The 22,270-nt window shown below is 42.0% G+C and overlaps 1 protein-coding gene across 1 annotated transcript in view; it reads right to left on the bottom strand.

Moving 5' to 3' along the window:
* The window catches only part of LOC147703290 (uncharacterized), a 177,933-nt gene that overhangs the window by 41,836 nt on the left and 113,827 nt on the right, over positions 1–22,270 (bottom strand). The window contains exons 8-9 of the mRNA XM_086929486.1: positions 11,519–11,542; positions 10,610–10,630 (exon numbers count right to left, since the gene is read on the bottom strand). Coding sequence (XP_086785612.1) covers positions 10,610–10,630; positions 11,519–11,542 — 45 coding nt within the window. The remainder of the gene's footprint in view (positions 1–10,609; positions 10,631–11,518; positions 11,543–22,270) is intronic.

Genomic DNA, 22,270 nt, shown 5'->3' with positions numbered 1-22,270 from the left:
GTTCTTAACTGAATTGTTACTTTATGGCACCTAATCAGCAAATGGTTCCCTTTTGTTGCTAGCAGCTGAACACTTGCCATGCTACCATTGCAGCATAAAAATTGTTTTTTTTTAAATTTCGGGGTACTGGTTTACATATTTGCTTGATGGCACTTGTAGGGCCTCACAATCATTAGCGATTAATATCCCAGGTAACATGTAACACTTTCAGCCTGTCTTTCCTTTTTACCCGAAAGCAATTTCCATGCTGGTTGTTTTCAGATCTTCAGTAAAAGGTTTTGATACTAATTTAAAATTTTCATCACTTATCATCTCAGTCTTTTTCATATCGGTCCTCATTCACTCTATCAGGGTGAATCTTCACTCTGATGACATGCAACCTATTTGCCCTTAAAAGTCAGTTCCTTCTCTTCAAACACAAATAAACTATGTGTTTTAAATGTCAAATTCGACCTATTTGGATATACGAAGGCCACTCCCTTCCCACTTCCCAAATCATAGCATGTTTGCAAATGCATGGCCAGAGGAGCAGGAGCAAACAGAGGGCAGCCAGGGCCTTGGACTGAGATGAGGATGACTGGTTTCAGGATAATGAAGGTTACTAATAAGCACTTGTAGCATAACCACCTTTACTGCTGTCTCTACTGCCTTACACAGCGAAGAAGTCCTAAATACCAAGAGTCTCAGGTATGCATCTGACCCAGAAACGAAACAAGGCATCGTGGTACATGCCAAAGCCACATTCACTAAACCAGAGAGGGAGAGTCATTCATATATCCACCAGCAGGGCTGGAGAAGGCCAAGGCCAAGTTCCCATCTAAACTAAGCAGCACAGTCTTAATGTACCAGCAAGGCTGAGGATGATAGAAACCCCACCGTCATACGGCAACCAATTGATCAAGTGCAAAATAATCGACTTATGATTGAAGTTAAGCTAATATCCCAAGAGTACGCCACCAAGGAACGAACACCCTCTGTCTGAAAAATGCATCAACCAAAAATGGCATGCAGCACCCATGAACTCAGGAAACCACATGCCCAACCATGGGAATCCCATGGGTTCCAGTGAGGAAAAGAGGATAGCAGAGAATCCAGACTCCTCCGACCCAGGCAATTGCAGAGGATCAAGAACCCTCAGCTGGAAAGGAACCAGAACTAATGATCCACAAAAGAAACCTCCAAAATGGTAAAATGTGTCCTCCATTTGAGTGTGACTCTAGGGAAATAGCTAAGATCCCAAGGGACTATAACTCTCACTACTAGATAATGAAGACAGTACTGTAAACATCATCAACAACCACCCCCGAGCACAGTGGGCCATCCGGGCCTAGCTGGTCCAACTTCAGATGATGACTGCAGGTCAATATCTTCTTTAGCCTTTCCTCACACCAACTACTGCCTGAAGCATCTCATGACACCCATCTATCTGGGATAAGGCCTTTCCTGATGCAGATCACTTGTTGATATAGGTTCATGGGTCACCATACATCCAGTGTTCCTTGCCTGCATGACCTCTATCATTCACTTAGCATTTTCTTTTCCATTTAAAATATCATATGTGACACTGAAAATTCGAAACCATTTCAAAGATTGTATGCTTCTGATGGTTTTCTCGGAACAATTTTGGATCATTGTTGCAAATCATTGTTTAAGCTCAAATGCAGGACTTTTGTTCACACTGTTGTTATATGCCAATTCTTAGCCATAGCAGAACTTAATACTGAAACATTTTTCTCAGAAAGGTGAAACCCTGATACACAGCCTCTTTCTCCATCCATCACTGTGACCATATGAGGGGAATCTTGCCATCATTCAATTGTCTGCTATACTCCTTTCCTATGCCATAATGTGTCTCATTGTAACACCAGCGAACCATTTGCACAACTTTTGGCCACACAATTATGCTATACCATACCCAGCTTCTATAAGCATTCAACTTGTAAAAAAGAAGCTTAAAACCTAAGGTCTCTTTGCACATTCAGAGACTTTAATTGAATATGTTGAATATGTAAAAACTACTGGACAGCTATTCCACACAACTGATATCTCTGTCTAAATAGATACACTCCAACATTCTTATCAAACTAAGTCAATCTCATTAATCCCTTGTAGCAAGAAACTTGCCTGTTCATCATGCTCAATACCATTAACCCTGCCCATTAACATCGACAACAGTCGCAAGATCATGATACAAGGCAAGTAATCTATCCTTCTAAAATGTGAGTACAATTTTCTCGATGTGTTTAAAAAAAATAGTTCCCATTTTAATGTACACTCTGCCACTACTTCAATCCCCTCATTTGTTTCCCATTTCACCCCCACTACTGCCTTCCCAGCCACCACATGTTCCAACAGCTTACACCCTCCCCTCTCCGTTCCACTAACCCCTCTGAGACCAAGGGCCATGACTTACCTGCCATTCTGCCATGGGAATGAAGGAAACTACTCCATCCGTATGGTGGAGAGGTCGCCTACATAATTTATAAATGACCGCCAAGCAGGCTATCATTCATATAAGCAATGACAGGAACTGCAGTTATGGTGGTTCATGGCAATGCATATTACTCTGTGCTACAGGACAACAGCACCAAAAGTAATCCATAAAAAAAAATCCTGAAAGGTATCTTCTTTTCGAAAATAAAAAAATGTAGTGCTTTTATCACCATGGGAACCTTCTCCAAAGGCTGGGGAGCATAATAATAATGTTACTGTTCCTCATCATCAGGTTTTACCTGGTGGTAAGAAACAGTAAAAAAATGACTACATGTCCACCATCCAATTTGGGTGGTTGGACATGTAGACATTACTCTAAGGGCCCTCACTCCCCAGAGCCATTGGAGGATTCCAGGGTGCTGACAGAGTAGCCTCCTCCATGGTCATACTGAAGGTCTGCCTGCATTTAAATCAGGTGGATGGACCTTCATATTGGCAGTATGTATACTCCTTCGCTGTTGCGACAGAGTATACATACTGCCAAACCTGAGATTTGCTGAAAAAAATGCTTATAACATTATGACCTAATCTTTGACCTCTCTCCCATTTAACAGCCATCACAGAGACATGGTTCAGAGATGCCTCTATGTCTGACATAAATTACATCCTCTTTCCTAACTATAACATCCTAATGTAGGATGAAGAGTAGAAGGATTTGTGTGGCCCTAAATTCGCCGTAATTTAATCTCTGTAAAGGAGATACCAATCCCTCATTTGAGTTTTCCTACTACCTGCTTTGTAGCTTTGTAGAGTGCTGACTAGTCCACCGTCAACCATTGCAGTGATGTACCATCCTGCTAAAGATTGCCTTGTGTCCTTTCCCTCTGATCTACTTCATCTTGCCTGACATATTCTGCCCTTATCTAACTGTACCAATATACTTGGAGACCTTTAAATCTAGTCTGATAATACATCAAATTCCGACAGGAGATGGATAATTTGGGCTTCTCCCAAAGCTCGATGTCTAATAAACAACCTAGTAGAAAATGATTCAGTCCTACTTTTGTCCACCACCCCAACTGCTACTTTTTGAATGCCTATGAAGCTACCCTGGTCTGACTGTGATGTCATTAGCTTCTGCATTGCTAATGAGTTTAGGTATAAGTTGACCCGGCACATGACTCCTCACATCCTGAACTCATGGAGGATTCTTAACAGCATACAACATGAGTACAATACCTAGATGACAACAACCTCCTCCATCCCCAACAATCCGGTTTCCGCCCCAAGCATTCCACAGAAACCGCTCTCATCGAACTGTCTGACACTATAAAAACCCTACAAGATCAGAGAAAAAATTCCATCCTTATCCTTCTCGACTTAACGGCGGCGTTTGATACCATTTCCCATACCATCCTCATCAGTAGACTCAGAGATATTGGCATTTCCGACTCCGCCCTATCCTGGATTAAGTCATTTCTCTCCGATCGTTCGCAAACCGTCTCTCTGGGCCCATTCCACTCCAAAGTCAAACTCGTCTCCTCAGGTGTCCCGCAAGGATCCATCCTGAGCCCCCTCCTGTTTAACATTTACCTCATCCCTCTCCTTAATCTGATAGAGTCATTCGGCATACCTGTCACCTCGTATGCCGATGACACACAACTCATTGTACCACTGGACAAACTTTCCACCAAAGCTGAACTCAATCTGAAACACTGCCTGACCGAAGTATTTCGATGGATGGAATATAACCACTTGAAATGCAACTCAAGTAAAACAGAGATCCTCCCGATCGGCACAAATATCTCCTTCTGTCCAGCACTTTGGTGGCCGGATAATTCTGTTGCCCCCCCCGAGACAGTGTCGTCTGCCAGGAATCTTGGCGTAATCTTTGATTCCGATCTCTCCTTTGATCAGCATGCCAGAACCGTTGCAGGCAAATGCTTCGGAACAATCAGATCCCTGAGAAAATTCTTCGACTTTCTCCCTATCGATGCCAGAAAAACAGTGACAGTAGCACTCATAATCTCGCGACTGGACTACTGCAACGGTTTGCTCGCAGGTGCCAAAAAGAGCACCATCCTAAAACTGCAGAGCGTACTTCACACTGCTGCCCGTCTTGTCCTGGGCCTACCTCGCAGATCCTCTATCTCGGCAGCACTTCGTTCACTTCACTGGCTCCCCCTTCACAAGAGGATTCTCTTCAAAATCCTGATCATAGCCTTTCGTGCCTACAACAAAACAGGCCCTAAATACCTCACCAAACGCTTTCCCCATTACGTGCCCAGCCGTCACCTTCGTTCGACCCACGACAACCTCATCCTTCCCCCCAAATACAATCTGAAAACGAAGGGTGAGAAGACCCTCAGTTTCCTTGCAATTAAAGCTTGGAATAAACTGCCTAAAACCCTCAGACAACAAACCCTGGAAAAACCCTTTAGAAAGCTTCTTAAGACATGGATCTTTAATCTCTCTGATGACTCCGCCAAAGCTTCCATCTAACTCTTCCTGGAATGGTTCATTTGGGATCCCCAGCGCCAAGATGCTCCCTCCGGAGCGAACGTCGCGCTCTAGAAATACCAAATATCAAATATCAAATGAGTATTTTTCCAATTACTGCTCAATATTCATGATCCTTATTTGGAATCCATGAATGGTCTCCATTGATCTAGGGAAAAAAATGACAATTGCCCTGGACATTGCGGCCCAGGTCTCCACATGTAAAATGTCCTAATGAAATCCAAAAATTCGTTCACAGACAAAATCCTGCATCTGAAATGCCAATGTAGGGCTCTTAAAAGACAATGGAACAAAACAAAACTCCCTATAGAACAGATGGTCTGCAGAGTTCATTCAAGGGGATAGAAGATAGCTTGTATTAGAACTAAAAGGCATAACCTCGATCTTGCATCAATGGCACTAATAATTCACTTAAATATTTATTTGTATTTTCGAGGCGATGGTGACTCACCACGTTCTGTTAAAAATCGAGGTGTCTTCCTTTGAAACTTGTGAAAACGTATTTTCCTATTCCACTAATAATATCTCAGCTCTAAGAGAGAGAGCTCCACCTCAGCTCATTGTCCCTATGACCTCTAATACCCATTGCTCCCACTCTCTCAGACTTTACTCCAGCCTCAAAGACGTAAGTGAGAAATAAACCCAAAACCTTTAAGAAAACCTCCAAGCACTACGACAATTTGTCACTGGGCAAATAATTCACGTTTCCTTCCCTGTGGATCCTTTCCTAAACCCCCCAAACATGATATCATCATTCTCATCCTTAAAAAAGGTTTGCAAATCAAGTGAATTTTACAAACTATAGACTATTTCTGGACCCCCCTTTGTTGTCAATGCATTGAAAACTATGGTCTGCCACTCACCCTAATCCCACCCTGAGAAAGATTACATGTTCATTACCTTCCAGTTAGATTTTCAAATCCCAAAAGGATACCTCAACTATGTTAAAAATATTAGGGAAAAGCTTCTGGCTCCTGTATATGTTGGAAACATTAAACACCATTGATCAACTTATCCTTCCCAAACAGCTCTCAACTTTTGCGGCATTACTGGAGCTCCATTTACCAGGTTTACTTCACTCCTCTACCATTACTACCACAAACTCAAGACAAATTAAGCCATAGACAGAGCACAGGATATACAAGGAAACAGCTGAGTATCCACGATCAGCGAAATTGTTTAATATAAAAGATTCAATGTGTGTTTAGTTCAGCAAGCAATCTTCATCACAATTGTTCAGTTGTTCTAACAATGATACAGCTACAGCCGACACGTGTTTTGTCGCCCACTTGCAACTTTTTCAAGGCTGTTGAACAAGATCATACACAATATTTTATATTACTTGCATTCAAAAAACTTAGAAAAGACTCTTAACCCCTTGCATGCTGATGACGGCCCCCGGCTGTCATGCATCACAGTGCTCGTGTGCTGATTATGGCTGAGGGCCGTCATGAACCCGCCCACTCTTCAAACGGCCGCACAGGCTGCAGAATCGCGGCCGCGCCCAAGGGGTAACCCAGACGCCGTGATGCATGTTGTTACGGCACAACACGTCAGGAGATGGAGGCTTCAAAACTTTCACGGTTAATGCAGCACGGGAAATACCTTCCTTACTTAGAGTGAAAATGTGGACCGGATACTAACAACTTTTCATGGTAAGCCTAGGATAATATCTTTTATAGTTCTGGGCATATGGCAGCGTATGGAACTAGCGTGTCTGTATTAATAGGGGCACATCAATGAACTTACAGCCTTTTTGGTTGTTTACTATTTTTTAGCCTGAAAGACTATTACAACAGTTTGGAGACTTGACGTTATTACATTTAACATCGTATTACTTATCGAAAGATGTCGTGCTACAATTGAACACGCTTGCGAGAGGTGAGCTGCTAACGCTACATAATACGGAAATTCTAGGAGGAATGGGGTGTGTTGCTTGTGTAGTCATCCTGATCCATCGAGGGTAGGGATGTTTGCTTTGTACAAACTCTGGCCTTTTTTCCTAACAGGACTATTTCTCTCAACAGCAATCAGTTATCCTACATTCATATGAAGTATTGAGTAAGTGCACATATTTGAGTCAATAATAACACTTTAATTATGTACCATGCTCAAGTTTGTTTTTCACACTTGTGATTCTATTCAAACAAGTGAGTGACTGGGATTTTTAGAACTTGTTCGAGAGAATATACAGAGCATTAGTACACACGAAGGAAATGATGCTCATTGTTATTAGGGCTACTGCAAATGATATGGAAACAGTGAAGATACTGTACCTAATAAGTATCACGCTAGGACAGAGAAATCTGGGTTTATTAATTTGACTCTCTGGCCAACATCGAATTTTTAAACAACTTAGTGATTATCAGTCAAAAAGTCTTTATTTCGAATTTTCATGAAATACATACTATACAATACAAGCGTCTATACAAATCATCCTTATTATACACAAATAAGTTGATAGTTCTGAGTATGTTAAAACATAAAATATAAATAGATATAAAAAAGTAAAAAAGTTGTTAAAAACGAATTAAATATACAAGTAGCAAAAGACTTTGACAGCTAAACGGATAACAATAAAATCCAAATCAGTCAAAAATCCCTAACCCCTATGGGATGCCTACTTCCGCTGGGTTGTGCACCACAAATTAAGGACTGATTTTACAGATCCGGAGTACCCAGGCCCAACTTTCAAATTTCGCTACACCTATAACCACTGGAGTAGAGGTGTCAGATTTCAAGATTCTACTTGCAACCGGCGCTGATCTGGTTCCTAGTAACCGACAGACAGGTGTTAACCACAAGCGTCTTGGTTGTTGATACTCCGGGCAGACAACAAAGAAGTGATCAACCGTTTCAACCTGATCCAAACAAAATGGACATTTATCACTTCCTGTGTTCTTCCATCTGCTCATTAGCCAGCGTAGTGGTAGAGTACCTACTTTAAGCTGATGGTGCAATTTACGGTCTTGCTGCTTCGTTATAATGTCCCAGTATTCTTCCAAGCATGGGTCATCCTTGGTTATCATCTCTTACATCTTTAAGGGTATATGACGCACATATTTGGTTTTTCACTAATACTAGTCCTTATTTTGACGGATCTTCTTTAGTGATCTGGAAAGCAGAATTTACAAACTTATCCTCCTAGGATAAAGGAGATTTTCTACTTCCAGATTACATCTACTTGTGGAGGTATTCATAAACATTCATTTTACTGGTTTTAGCATGGGGCTTAAGGCTTCTCAGTTAGAACCTTTTCTTTTCATTCCACTTCTAACTACTCGGTGTTTTTAATAGTGTCGTAACAGCCTGTTAGCTGCTATGACATTTTTTCTGATTCACACACATGGGTGATGCTCTATAACATACACAATTTTGTTACTACTTGCATAATTTCACTTGGTATGAGCAGATGGACTTCTAAACTAGCATAATAGAGATAGTACCAAGAAAAGGAAAATATTTTTATTTGTCATATCTCTCCTTTTGAATACAAGTAATATAAAATATTGTGTATGATCTTGTTCAACAGCCTTGAAAAATTCGCAAGTGGGTGACGAAACACGTGTCAGCTGTAGCTGTATCATTGTTAGAACAACTGAACAATTGTGATGAAGATTGCTTGCTGAATTAAAAACACATTGAATCTTTTCATAATAAACAATTTTGTTGATCGTGGATACTCAGCTGTTTACTTGTATATGGTGTGCTCTGTCTATGGCTTAATTTGTCTTTTATATATACAGAATATTTCTACATATATTGTGTGATACGGTGGGTGGCACGGTATTGAGACATTGAGCACGCTTTGAATGTAGTGAGACAATATCTCCTTTCTATGCAAACATAACAGAGGTGCTGGCTATCTAAGTTACCCACTTGCACCATCTTTTTTCTGTACTACCACAAACTCACACTGGATACTTTAATGTCCAGATGAATCAGCATTAAATGTGGTGTCACTCAAGGCTCAGGCTTATTTCCAACATTTTTAATATCTACATGTACCATCTGAATAAGATTCTCACCCCCATGATATTGGCTACCATATGTATGTGGATGACACACAGCTTCTTCACAAGCGTGATGGCAACTTTAGTAGCCAATCCACAACATTATATTGCCCCTCCCATGTTCATCACTGATGATGGAAACTTTTTTTAAATGGGGAAAAAACTGAGATTCTTCTCTTGTAGATGGTTAGCCCTCAACAGTTGCTCTTCACTTGATCTGATTCTCCCCTTCTCAAGCTGTGTCAAAAACACCTATCTATGGAGTCTTGTTTAACAGTGAGCTCTATATTATGCAACAGAAAAACACTGTCTCTAAATATTCCATGTATTATTTATGTTTGCTGCTTGATGCCCTTCCTGCCCTCTTCATCTTCTAAACGTTAGTATTAAGCTTGCTGTTGTGATGTCCCACCTTGACAATCACAATAGATTGTGTATTGGTCTGCTGAAAAAATCAGTCATCAAACTCCAAATGCTCAAAACAAAGCTGTCCAAATACTGTTTGTCCTAAATTGCCGTGACCATATTAGGACCATTCTCAAAGCCCTCCACTAGCTCCCTGTAAAGGCCAGAACAAATTTAAAAGCACAATGCCTTTTCACAAAGCTATACACAGCAGGTCCTCTGACTACTTGTCCAAGCTATTCTTCTGCATAATTCGACTGCAAGTCTACAATCGACGAACCAGAAATTAGTGTTAACTTACTAATTTTGCCATCAAACATTTTGCAGATGAGCATCTCATTGGAACTCACTCCCATTATATAGAAGACTGAGCAAATGACTCTCTGAAATTCAGGGTGCTCTGAACACCACTTTTATACCTCGCTTCCACACAGATGCCTCCAGACAAACAAAGACTTGGATTTGTTATTGAGATGCCTAAAACCAGCCGCTCCATCATGCCTTGCCCCCTACAGAACCGTAAACGTAAGAAACCTTACAGCAAATGTGTGCTTAACATATTTATTTAAAACTGAATAAGATAGTCATGTACAACACAACAAACTTTGCACCACAGGAATGACCAATGTATGCACAATTGCTGTCCCTCCACTAGACTTTGATCTGTTGGCGGCAGTCAACAGCTGTTGCTTGTCCCATATCTACCAGTTTGCCAGTGTCCAAGGACCAGCACTGGAAGATAGTCTTCCTGACAGGGGCCTCTTACATTCTGCTCAAAGTATCACAAAGTACAGAATCAATTCTTGATGCAGGGCAGTGAGAGTCAAACATTAAAATATCAACAGAGAGAAAAAGACAAATCCCCCACATCTCAATGGTTTGTTCAAATCAAGTTATTTACCTGGCCTTAATGAAGAAGTCATGTTTCAATTCACTGTGATCATTTTGTTTGACTAATTTCCATTGCAAACTAAGCATGTCCATATCTAAATAATTCGGCTCATTGTAGTTTCATACTTTTCACCAACAGGTTTAAAAGTAAAATCATTGATATTTTGTTGCAGGCATATTGCAATCTAAACACACATCACATTATTATTATTATTATTATTATTATTATTAAATGGGTTTTGTTAAGCGCAGACTACCCGGAGCCATTCAAAGATCTTACTTAGGAAATGTTTGATAGCACAATAAAAGTATAGAAATTCTTTATGGAGACAGTACAGCTCTCTTACCGGATCAGCCAGAATTTTATCCTATTGAAATTTAGGAGACAAAAGAAAATATCCATTTGTCATTAGTCAGTGTTCTGATGCGCACTCCATGTGAAACTTTGAATAAAATAGCAACAAACACTTGTCTAGAGATGGACCTAAAACGCAACTCCCTATGGTCTGACTAGCACACCATTGTTTCTTAAGATTTGAAAAAAATGATCTATGCGATGTACACAATCAAAATACATCCACCATGATGTAATATATTTATAACATCTGATGAATAGACACAGGAGCCACCAAAGGTGGCATCAGTCACTGACTCCTCTAAGATTGTTACTGGGAGTTCACTGCTGTGTGGAGGGTATAGGTGCTGCATCATGGCAGCCACTACCAATTGCAAAAAGCTCAGTAAAGGTGGCCAGGGTTAATTAAAAATGTATTCCAGCTACCCTGAATTTCTTTACTCAGTCCACCTTGACTGATGGTGGGGTTTGCATGGAGGCATACCATATGCATATCGGGCCCTGCCCACTTCCACCTTCAGATCATTTTATTAATGGTATTTTTGTGAAACTAACCTCACAGAGCACCTGCTGACTGTGGATGGTGGATGACTGCTAGAGGTATTGTTTCAGCAGAGACAAATGATATCAACATGTGAATAGGGTTAGCATGCTGAAATGATTTTTATTGACTTTGAACTGTGAACAATGTTAAGTATTTGTGTAATAATACTATTTGCTAATGCACATTACTCAAAATGTCCTGTCCCTTCCAAACCATTCTGTTTATGACTGGAGTCTCTATCAGTCATGATTTTGAAATTCCTAACACACTTGACACACAGGCAGTTCCGGGGGTGAAAAGGTTCAAACTCCAAGAGAATATGACAGGAACTACATGTACGAATTATATTTTTCTTACCAACAGCAAGTCATCTAGGATGTTCTGAGAAAAGATTCAGAAGAACAGAATAGAATGCATTAATTGGACAAAGCATTTATAAAAAAAAAACATCATCATTAACACATAAATACATTAATAACCATATTGCAAGATGTTTAAAGCTGCTACTGCCCCATAAGCAAACTGTTCACTATTCAGTGACCTGGGATCTGCTCCTAGCCATCTACATACCTTGGAATTTCATTTTTGAAAGCTTCAGCATGCAGGGACCTCTCAAAGTCAGCCAAAATGTTGTCATCATTGGCTAGTTTCTTATTTGTATGGATCAACTGAGTATTTCAATGGTTCATTCTCAGATATCCCTACACACCTTTTAACCGGAGTTGTCTGTGGTGGTAGGGAATTTCATCCTCAGCTGAGTAGGTATAACCTATGTATTGACTGTAGGTTGTTCAAGCTTGAAAGGATCGGATGCCCACTGTGTTAGCCTACTCTATAATTTCTTACAGAACATGGCACAAAACATCTTTAAAAAACTGTAGACATACTGTCACTCAGAAACTACTTCAAAATGGTCTCACACTAGATGGTGGGGACGATACCTTTGCGTTAGAGGCACACAAAGCATATAGAACTGAGGTATTTTACTCCTGAGTTAAATTCACAGCCTCAGATAATGCAAAGTGGTTATATCACAAATATGAAGTAGGTGAAACACCAGAAATTTACACTCCATATGAGGCCACAGAACTCCCTCTCACTTACCAAAAACATGCTAATTGGTTTAAAGGTGCCCTCCCCAGACTACAGAAAACTTGAGAGCAGGCCCATTCAGCAATGAGCGGGAGACATGGCCAGTCTTGGCTGGATACACACCATATTCAGGTATCAATAATTTGACCGCAGCCCAACTGCAGGGATTATACAATACTTTAGTAATAATATGCAGATGCCTTACACATTGTGTAATGAAAACATTAACAGTTACCCCTCTGCTGGCAGTTCAAGCTGCACTACCACAATTGGTTACACTAGCCATTAGCCCACAAACATTGAATGCAGGTATGGGAAAAGTTCCCACCAAGAGGAAAGAAATTCCGTTTTGTATTGCACAAAAAACAAATCAGATTGAAGCAGTATTTCCCCTTATGGGCCTGCAGGAAAAACACAGAATACTAACCATTTGTTCGCCAATGGGGATGAATCCCCCAGTAGAAGAATGTGCTACTTGGGGTATGGTCTTTGTTGCAGTATATACCAGAATACATAGTACCCCTTCACTGGCAGTTCCACCTGACGTATTGAAACAGGTCCAGAATGAGCATGGACAGCACCTGCCCTAGACTTATGAATTAAACTCACGGGTGATTTTTCTGCAGTGTGTGCCATAATGTTGACTAACATTAAAGGGGAAGCAGCAGCATTAGCTATACACCGACCTTTAAGGGATTTTCCTCCTGCAGAGGAGAGCAGGAGCGCAAATTACCTAAAACTTTCGAAGAAACCTATGCCACGCTGGCTAGGGATAATCTGGGGACCAGAGCTGGGAAACCACGACTGAAGAGTAATGCTGAAAAGGATAACTCTAAGCAAGCACCCGACTCTCCAACGAAGAGGAAGTGGGCCAATAAAATACAAAATAATCATATAACAATATCACAGAGTGGGTCTCCTACACAGGAATCTACAGAGAAATGTTACAACTTGCAGAACCGTGATAATGTAAACCACTTGACAGGTATCAGCATACTGATACATGTCCCTCTCGTTCCTTCCAGTATTCATCTGATAAATGTTCCAAGAGAGGAAAACGGACAGAGCACAGATCAGAAAAGCAAGTGAAACAAAAGAAGGACTTACAACGCTCCTGTGACTACATAATTAAGCAAGAAGAAAAGCCTAAAACATCTAAACCTCAATTTAAAAAGAGGAAGGTAGCCAGACTTAAGATCAGAAATGCCCTGGATTTTAAAGACTTTGCTTCTGAATGGGGAATTTCCATTGACAATGCTGTACAGCGCAGCAGAAGTCACAATAGTTCACCAGAACCTGATGGATTGTCTGGTGGAAGTAGTACTGAGTAAGTGTATCACAGTGGAAACACAAGATACTAGGTTAAGCAGTCCACATTGTTAATATGAAATCCAACTACGGTTGGAGCGGGACATACCCAGGTTCAGTAATGTCCTCTTCTGGGAGGAGCTCACACAAGGATGCAATATTCTTTTGTCGAAAAAGATTGGCCAACTCATTTCGTAATCAATTGCCCAAAGGGGAAAACAGTGATTTTACTAGCCTTTTCCAACCTCGATCCAGAATCGATTTAACACTTGTATGCCAAGGAGTGGGCTTTAGTGCTAGCTTCTCCGTTATGCCCGCAACCATATGGGGTGGGATGATGGTTCACCTTATCATGACATACCATTGAGGACAACCTCATAAACCCAAAGACAATATCTAAGCTAAACAACAAGTTAGGGAATTCCTAGAACAACTAGAATACCAAGGTATAATAGAAGGGTGCACCTCTTCAATGAATAATACTGTTCCCAGAAATGAAACCAAATCAATCATATCATATGATGTTTGATTACAGACACTTAAACTCAGCTACTTGCATATTTGTAGTACAATACAAACACAGTGCAGCACTAGTGAATGACATTGTGTAGAATAAACACAAAACAAAACTAGATATCTCAAATGTTTTTTTCTGCCAAAAATATAGCACTTGGTAGCACGTATTTGACAGCCTTCATTGCATTAAGTTCTGAGAAACAAAACTAACATATAGCTCAGGAGTCTAAAAGTAGCCCTGGGCTGTTTTCAGCCAGAGTCACAGAATTACTTGAAAATGTTGATGACCAGCCATTGTGATATGTTGATGGTATATATTTAACAGACAATGACCTTATAGAACACTTGACCACAGCAAACCACAAAATCCTGGGGTTTCCTCACGTGGGCTACAGATTCAATAAAAAAAAATTGAGAATTGCCCACCTCAGGGTCCTATTTTTAGGATGCAAGTTGCCAAGTAAGGGCAAAAGCCTAGTTTGGCAGAACATACATTCCAATTTATACAGAATGAGTAAAAAAAATTGACAACTTATTATGCCCAGAATTTTCAAGCAGACATTGAACACTAGAACACATGGAAACTTTATGTTTCGTTCAAGCTGATATGATAGCTTTCAGAACACCTGCACACATGTGTAAACACAACAAATCTATTTATCCGGGTAATCACGGGTACATTAGGGTACATATATGTTGCATTCAAATAAGGTGACACAGTAATGATAGCATGTAATTCAGATTTATATACAAATGCTGAAATGTGTTTTGTATTTACTGAACAAATAATGACAACAGTACAGACTGCTGCAGTGAGAGAGTGTGCCCTATCTCAAGGGAAACAAATTAGTGTCATGAGCCCGGTACCGACCTTAGAGGTGGTTAGCAGAGCAAGCATTCCCAACTCCTATAGTGTGTGATTTGTGTTAATGTGTGCAGTCATATAATGAGTACCTTCATCATTGGAGCCAGAATGGATTCAGAGATTCAAAAGGTTGCTAAGGGAAGCACAAGGTGCTTTGGGAATAGGTGGCAAAGCTGAAAGAATGCTTGCCATGGGCTCAAGTCATTCATACATTGAGTTGTTTTACAGGATTTAAAAGACTTCCAGGATGAACAAAACAACGTCCAAGTAAAAGGCACCACCACCGGAGAGTAAAGGTAGCTCCGACAAGATCTGGCTGGACCTCAAAAGTCAGGGATATGGTCCGAGAAAAGACTGTGAACAAGAAAAAATGTAGGCCATCTTACAAAGTGCCTGTCCTGGCTGGCCTCAATGTGATGCAACGATCTGGGACGATGTGTGGGTTCCTGCAGTGACACTGCATGCCTTGCGTCGGAATCGCTGCGGTGATCTCGGACTTTAGAGATCGGTGCACTCGATGCAGCGTGCAGCGATTTCTTGGACTACGGGCAAGCGCTGCGAATATTTCTCTGGCAATGTGCCAGAAACAGATGTGGATATGTCATGCTTCTCGAAGTTGTGTTACTTTTTCCAGCTCCCAGTGGCAAAAAGCCTCCAGAGGTCAAATACAACAGCTGGCATCTCTTAGCAGGTGAGAAATCCCAGCCAGGTAGTTCAGGGGAGCTGGTGGTGAAATGTTTGTGTCCCTGAGACTTCGTAACTGGGCCGCTACCTTGCGCAAGATTTTGATTGTGTCGCATTTTGTTTTTACTTATGTTTTAAAAACCACGTGGCTGCATTGAGATCTGTTTTAAAATTGTAATTTGAATTAGTGAAGTGAACTGTACCTCGAATCGGAGAACGGTCACGGACATAGCCGGCGCTGACTCCCTAACGAGCCACGGGGTTCCTGCCAGCCAATCACTAAGGGCGGGGCGGAGAACTAGGTGGGGAATCAGTATTTGAAGGCGTCTTAGCGCGGGAGCGGGCACTTTGGTAACTGGGCCACTACCTTGCGCAAGAATTTGCTCGTGTCACATTTTGTTTTTACTTATGTTTTAAAAACCACTATGCTGCATTGAGATCTGTTTCAAAATTGTAATTTGAATTAGTGAAGTGAACTGTACCTCCTATCGGAGAACGGTCACGGACATAGCCGGCGCTGACTCCCTAACGGGCCACGGGGTTCCTGCCAGCCAATCACTAAGGGCAGGGCGGAGAACTAGGCGGGGAATCAGTATTTGAAGGCATCTTAGCGCGGGAGCGGGCACTTTGGTAACTGGGACGCTACCTTGTGCAAGAATTTGCTCGAGTCGCATTTTGTTTTTACTTATGTTTTAAAAACCTCTATGCTGCATTGAGATCTGTTTTAAAATTGTCATTTGAATTAGTGAAGTGAACTGTACCTCGAATCGGAGAACGGTCACGGACATAGCCGGCGCTGACTCTCTAACGAGCCATGGGGTTCCTGCCAGCCAATCACTAAGGGCGGGGGCGGAGAACTAGGCGGAGAATCAGTATTTGAAGGCATCTTAGCACGGGAGCGGGCACTTTGATAACTGGGCTGCGACCTTGCGCAATAATTTGCTTGTGTCGCATTTTGTTTTTACTTATGTTTTAAAAACCACTATGCTGCATTGAGATCGGTTTTTAAATTGTAATTTGAATTAGTGAAGTGAACTGTACCTTGAATCATAGAACGGTCACGGACATAGCCGGCGCTCACTCCCTAACGAGCCACGGGGTTCCTGCCAGTCAATCACTAAGGGCGGGGGCGGAGAACTAGGCTGGGAATCAGTATTTTAATCCTTAATGGCGCGGAAGCGCGCAGCGGGAGCGCCAGAGGTGCGCCGAAGGCTCACCAAAGGCGAGCCTATCTGCGCCGGTCCGCGCTAGTACGGGGTTAGGGGCGAGTCACTCTGCCCAACGTCTCATTTACTCCTCAGAAGACCTTTGCAGTTTGCAGCGGGCGCTGTCCCCATTAGAGCCTGCCATTAAAAACTGCCTCGACAAAAATAGAATTTATCAACGACGCGTCAGCTTCCCAGAAATATCGGTCAGTCGGGAACAGAAAGGCAACTCCACCTCTTCCAGGCAGGTAGCGCTCCTGCTGTATTATTTAAATACACGCTCTTTAGTCAAACATCAGTTAGAAATATTCACATTATTGACTACTGATCAACCAGATATCCTGTTTGTCACCGAAACTTGGCTGACCCCTGACTCCACACCTGATATTCTGGTGGCACTTCCCACCGATTACTGTATTCTCCACATGGATCGTCCCCCTGGTAAATCGGGTGGGGAAGTGGCTGCAATTGTCCACTGCAACCATGACAATTTTGTCTTTTAATCTTGTGGCTGTGGACAATTTAGTCATCAAATTGGAATCTGATTCTACCTCACTGATTTGTGTTGTAATCTATAGGCCCCCTCAGCATATGCCTCTAGTTCCTCTCTTATTGAGTGAGCAAATAGCAAACATAGCAACCAACTATTCTAACATCATTATCATTGGTGATTTTAATTATTGGTTTAGTGATACACTTGGTGGTCTCCATTCACAGGAATTTACGGACTTATTAACCAACCTTAACTTAACTCAGCACCTATCGTTGCCAACACACAATAAGGGTCATATATTGGACCAAATCTGGACCACAAACCCTATCATTTCTGCTCTCCTGGTACTCCCATGTCTGTGGTCTGATCATCACCTTATAACATTCCTGATGACTCTACCTCTTAGAACTAAGTATTCTCGGGTCGAGGGGGGCCTAGCAAGATGTTGGGGTACTCTTGATAGATTGGAATTTATGAACTCCCTAGCCAGCTCAACCCCAACGGTCACTCAAGACTTAAACACTTAAGATGCGCAGATCACTTCATGGCTTCAAACTGCCAGCGACAAGTTTGTTCCACTCAAGAAAATTAGGTGTAATCGCTGGGCTGATGCTCATAAATGGTTCTCTAGTGAACTAAGGGAACAGAAATTGTCACTCCGTCAAAAGGAGAGAAAATGGAGATTAAACTACGCCCCTGAAGATAAGCTCCTCTACAAAGAGGCGCCAAAAAGCTATAATAAAGCTATTAAGGCAGCAAAGGTAGATTATTTCTCCACCAGGATCTTGAACTCCAGCAATAAATCGAGAGAGATTTTCTCGATTGTGAATGAACTATCAAACGCTGATAGAGTTTTGCTCAAGCCCGCTCCCACTCAGGAGCTCTGTGACGATCTGAATATTTTTTTCTTTGATAAAATAGCCACAATTAAAGCTAGTATTTCATGCTCTTCCTAATTTGTACCCCCATTGGACACACCTATGAACATCCCACTGCTGGAACAGTTTCCCACAATTAGTCCTCAGGCGCTCCCCCTCCTACTGTCCAAAGAAGAAAAATCGGGCTCTCCGAGGGACTGATGTCCACCTTACATTTTGAGAGAATTTTTTTCAACCTTTCCACAACCTTTCCAACCTTTCCCTGTCTCTCTTGAATGCCTCACTGTTACAGGGCTGTGTCCCTAAATCATTTAAAGATGCAGTAGTGGTTCCTTTGGTAAAAAAACCTGGAGCAGATCCATCTAACTCCTCCATTTATCGTCCACTATCTTTACTCCCCTACTTGGCCAAAATACTGCACGCACATGTGCCTAAGTGTATGTCAGACTTCATGGAACAGTCTGGATATCTGGACCCCCAACAAGCGGGTTTGCGCCCTGGCCACTCCACGGAGTCAGTCATACTGGCAGTATTGGACGATCTACACAGGAAGGCAGACTCCGGAACCCCTTAGGCCTTGGTACTCCTGGATTTGTCAGCCGCATTTGACACGGTGGACCATAAGATATTGGTGGACCGTGTCAGACGGACTGGGATCCAGGGCCATGCCTAGAGTGGATTATGTCCTTTCTGGAGGGCCGCACACAAGCAGTACGCCTGGCTAATTTCACAGCGCTTAGGCTGAACATCACTTGTAGGGTCCCTCAGGGTTCCTCCCTGTCCCCTCATCTATTCAATCTGTGCCTCCTCCCTCTGATCAAGTCCTTAAAAAATAGGAATGTGACTACATTCAACTACGCGGATGACTTACAACTCTCATTTACTATAGACAATTCTCCTAATTCTATCACCAATTTTCAGGAAACCATGTTACACATCCACTACTGGATGGACAACCATCATCTGAAGCTTAATCCTAGGAAGAATGAGGTGCTACTGATAGGGGGCAGCCATGTCTTCTGGGGCCCTCACTACTGGCAAGCAGAGCGTGGGCTTTCCCCTAAGCCATCTACCTCTGTGAAAAGTCTGGGGGTAACCATAGACAAAGATTTATCCCTGAAAACCCAAATAGGGACAGTGGTTTCAACATGTTTCTTTCAATTACGAAAGATTTATAAGATCCATCACCTGCTTACTCACGCAGTATTGATACAGGTGGTGATAGGGCTGGTATTGTCTCATTTAGACTATGCTAACTCAATTTACCTAGGGCTCCCATCCTGTCTGACTAAGCGGCTTCAGCTGGTGCAGAACCAGGCTACTAGATTGATCCATCAGCAGCCCAGGTGGCACTCTGCCAGACCTCTTATAAACAAAATTCACTGGCTACCACTGCCTCAACGATCTGCATTTAAGACAGTTTGCTTAATTTTTAAAGCCCTAAATTGTCATAGTCCCATATTTATCAATAATTTGCTAACTAGGTAAACCCCTACTCGGGATCTTTGCTCCAAACATCTACAGTTGCTAGTCACTCTGAAATTCAAGCGGAAACGACATGGTGGATGCCGGTTTGCATATCTGGCCCCACAGCTGTGGAACTCGCTTCCCTTGGAGATTCGATCCTGCACAGAACTACTGCGGTTCAGGAAACTTCTTAAAACTTGGCTATTTAAACAAGCACATGAGTAAGCCCTGCCTCAGTATGCAACCAGTCCAGAATAGCGCCATGAAACCTTGGTCTACGTGCGCTTTACAAATTTGTTATAACATAACATAACTTCAGAACAGGATTCAAGCTCAATTCAAGCCCTTGGAGATCTTCCTCAAGCAGGGACGACAGCAACCAGCAAAGTCCTTTCTCCTTTTCTTGGCAGCAAGTAGCCACTGCAGGCCAACCCCAGACAGCAAACTGTACAGGGGCAGTATTCCTCCTCAGCTTCTCCGGCTCTACTCCTTGGCATAGATCCCTCTTGATTCACAGAAGTGATCTAAAGTTCTGGGGTTTGGGCCCCAATACTTGTACAGTAAAATCCTTTGTTCGCTGGTGGCAGGGAAGCCCTGTGCCCAGTCAAAGCCAGTTCTGTCCTCTCTGGTGCAGCGTCCTTGCAGGAGGTGGAGACAGCATTGTGGAATGCAGAACAGGCACATTCAGGTGAAAGGAAATCTCCTCCTAGTACTCTAAATGCAGCCCTGGTCTATTCAGCCCAGCCCTGACTCATCCAGACTCTCTGGAGCAACTACTCCTCCTCAGCCCCTGTCATTCCAAAGCAAGACATGCAATACACAAACCTAACAGTTGCACACTGGATGGCTAAGCAAGAAAATACCTACTTTCTAAAAGTGGTATTTTCAAACACAGAATGTAAAAATCACCCTCACTAAAAGATGCATTTTAACACTCGGAGTTCAGGCATATCAACAATTATTTCCCTATCTTGTTCCGAGGGGTAGTTTAAAATTGTATAAGCAAACTCCCCATTCTATCCTATGAAACGGATAGCCTTGCAATAGTGAAAAACAAAATTGGCAGTAATTCACTATCAGGGCATGACACACATCAGGGCATGTACTACCTTTCGCATACACTGCACCCTGACCACAGGGGTACCTTGGGTCTACCGTAGGGGTGACTGTCAATTAAGAAAAAGGATGGTTAGGGCCTGGCAAGTGGATGAACTTGCCAAGTTGACATGGCAGTACTAGACTCCACACAAGCGCTGCAACAGCAAGCCTGAGTTACATTTACAGGCTGCTCATGTGGGTGGAGAGCTCCAAGCCAATTAGCACCATTTGATTTAGAGGCCCTGGGCACACACGGTGCACTGTACTAGGGACTGACTTGTAAATCAAATCAGCCAATCATGGAAACACCATCCCATAACAACGATTTACAAATGGAGCACTTACACTTTGGCACTGAACAGCAGTAGCAAAGTGCCCAAAGCATCTAGACCAGCAAAATGAAGTCCAACACACAGCAAAAACACAGGAGGCAAAGGCAAAAATACAGGGGAAACCCATGCCAATGATGCCAGGTCTACTACACAGCATATGCTCTGGAAGGGGTAACCTCCAGGTCTGTATCCTGCAATCAGAAGGACTGTCAATGATACCTAACTCTGTTCTAGAAACAAATGTTGTCCAAACTTTAACAGATAATGTGTCAATTGTCAATCTGTCAAGATATACTTTGTCCAATCAACAGAACTCTGTGTTATGGTTTAAACTTCAGTCCAACATCCATGCCAGACTTTGCACAGATGCATGTTGACTTGTTTAATTTTACTACATACCTTAAATTAAAGAAGCTTTTTGATGAGCAGCCAACTTATGTCTTACTTTCAATTGCACACACACTGGAATGTCATAGGCCCATACTATTATTGCTAGATGACACAGGCCGACCACCACCCTCTATGCTTAATCTACTTACTGATTTAGACAACTCCTCCAATCTCAATCTAGACACTTAGTTAAAACCCAAGTCTACTTTTATTCCTAACATACCATCTGACATCCTAATAGACATATTTTACAAGGGAATCACCAGTGAACTATACATACTGGAGGACAAATGTCATAAGGGAAACACATATATAAAAAAACAATCTGAGTATTATCATAAAGGAAGCAGACAAAGGGGAGAACATAGTGGTTATGAAGGACAGTGAATACATGAACGAGATTGATAGACGACTATAAGATGGTTTAGCCTACATTAGATTGACTAACAATCCACTGAAAAACATACCTAAAAAGATTGAATTCAGGTTGGCCCATTGCAAGATCTTTGTCTTATCAGTGCCATAGAATTCAAATTAATGTGTAATCCATCTCCACAGACGCCATTTATTTATATACTGCCAAAGATTCATAAAGCAGGGCACCAGGCAGACCCATGTTGATTTCTGAGTATATAGATTTTCTTTCGCAGCCATAATTGTACAGTTTGCCATCCTTTATACAAGATACAAAGGACCTTCTTAGCAAACTATAGGACATAGAATGGGTGGATAAATTAAAATTTGTAATGTTGGATTTCAATTCCCCATATACGTGTATTCC

The sequence above is a fragment of the Lissotriton vulgaris genome, chromosome 7 (genome assembly GCF_964263255.1).
Source record: "Lissotriton vulgaris chromosome 7, aLisVul1.2, whole genome shotgun sequence".
Lineage (NCBI taxonomy): Eukaryota > Metazoa > Chordata > Amphibia > Caudata > Salamandridae > Lissotriton > Lissotriton vulgaris.
The sequence above is the reverse complement of the archived record's forward strand: the minus strand, read 5'-3'. Positions and strand labels throughout refer to the sequence as shown.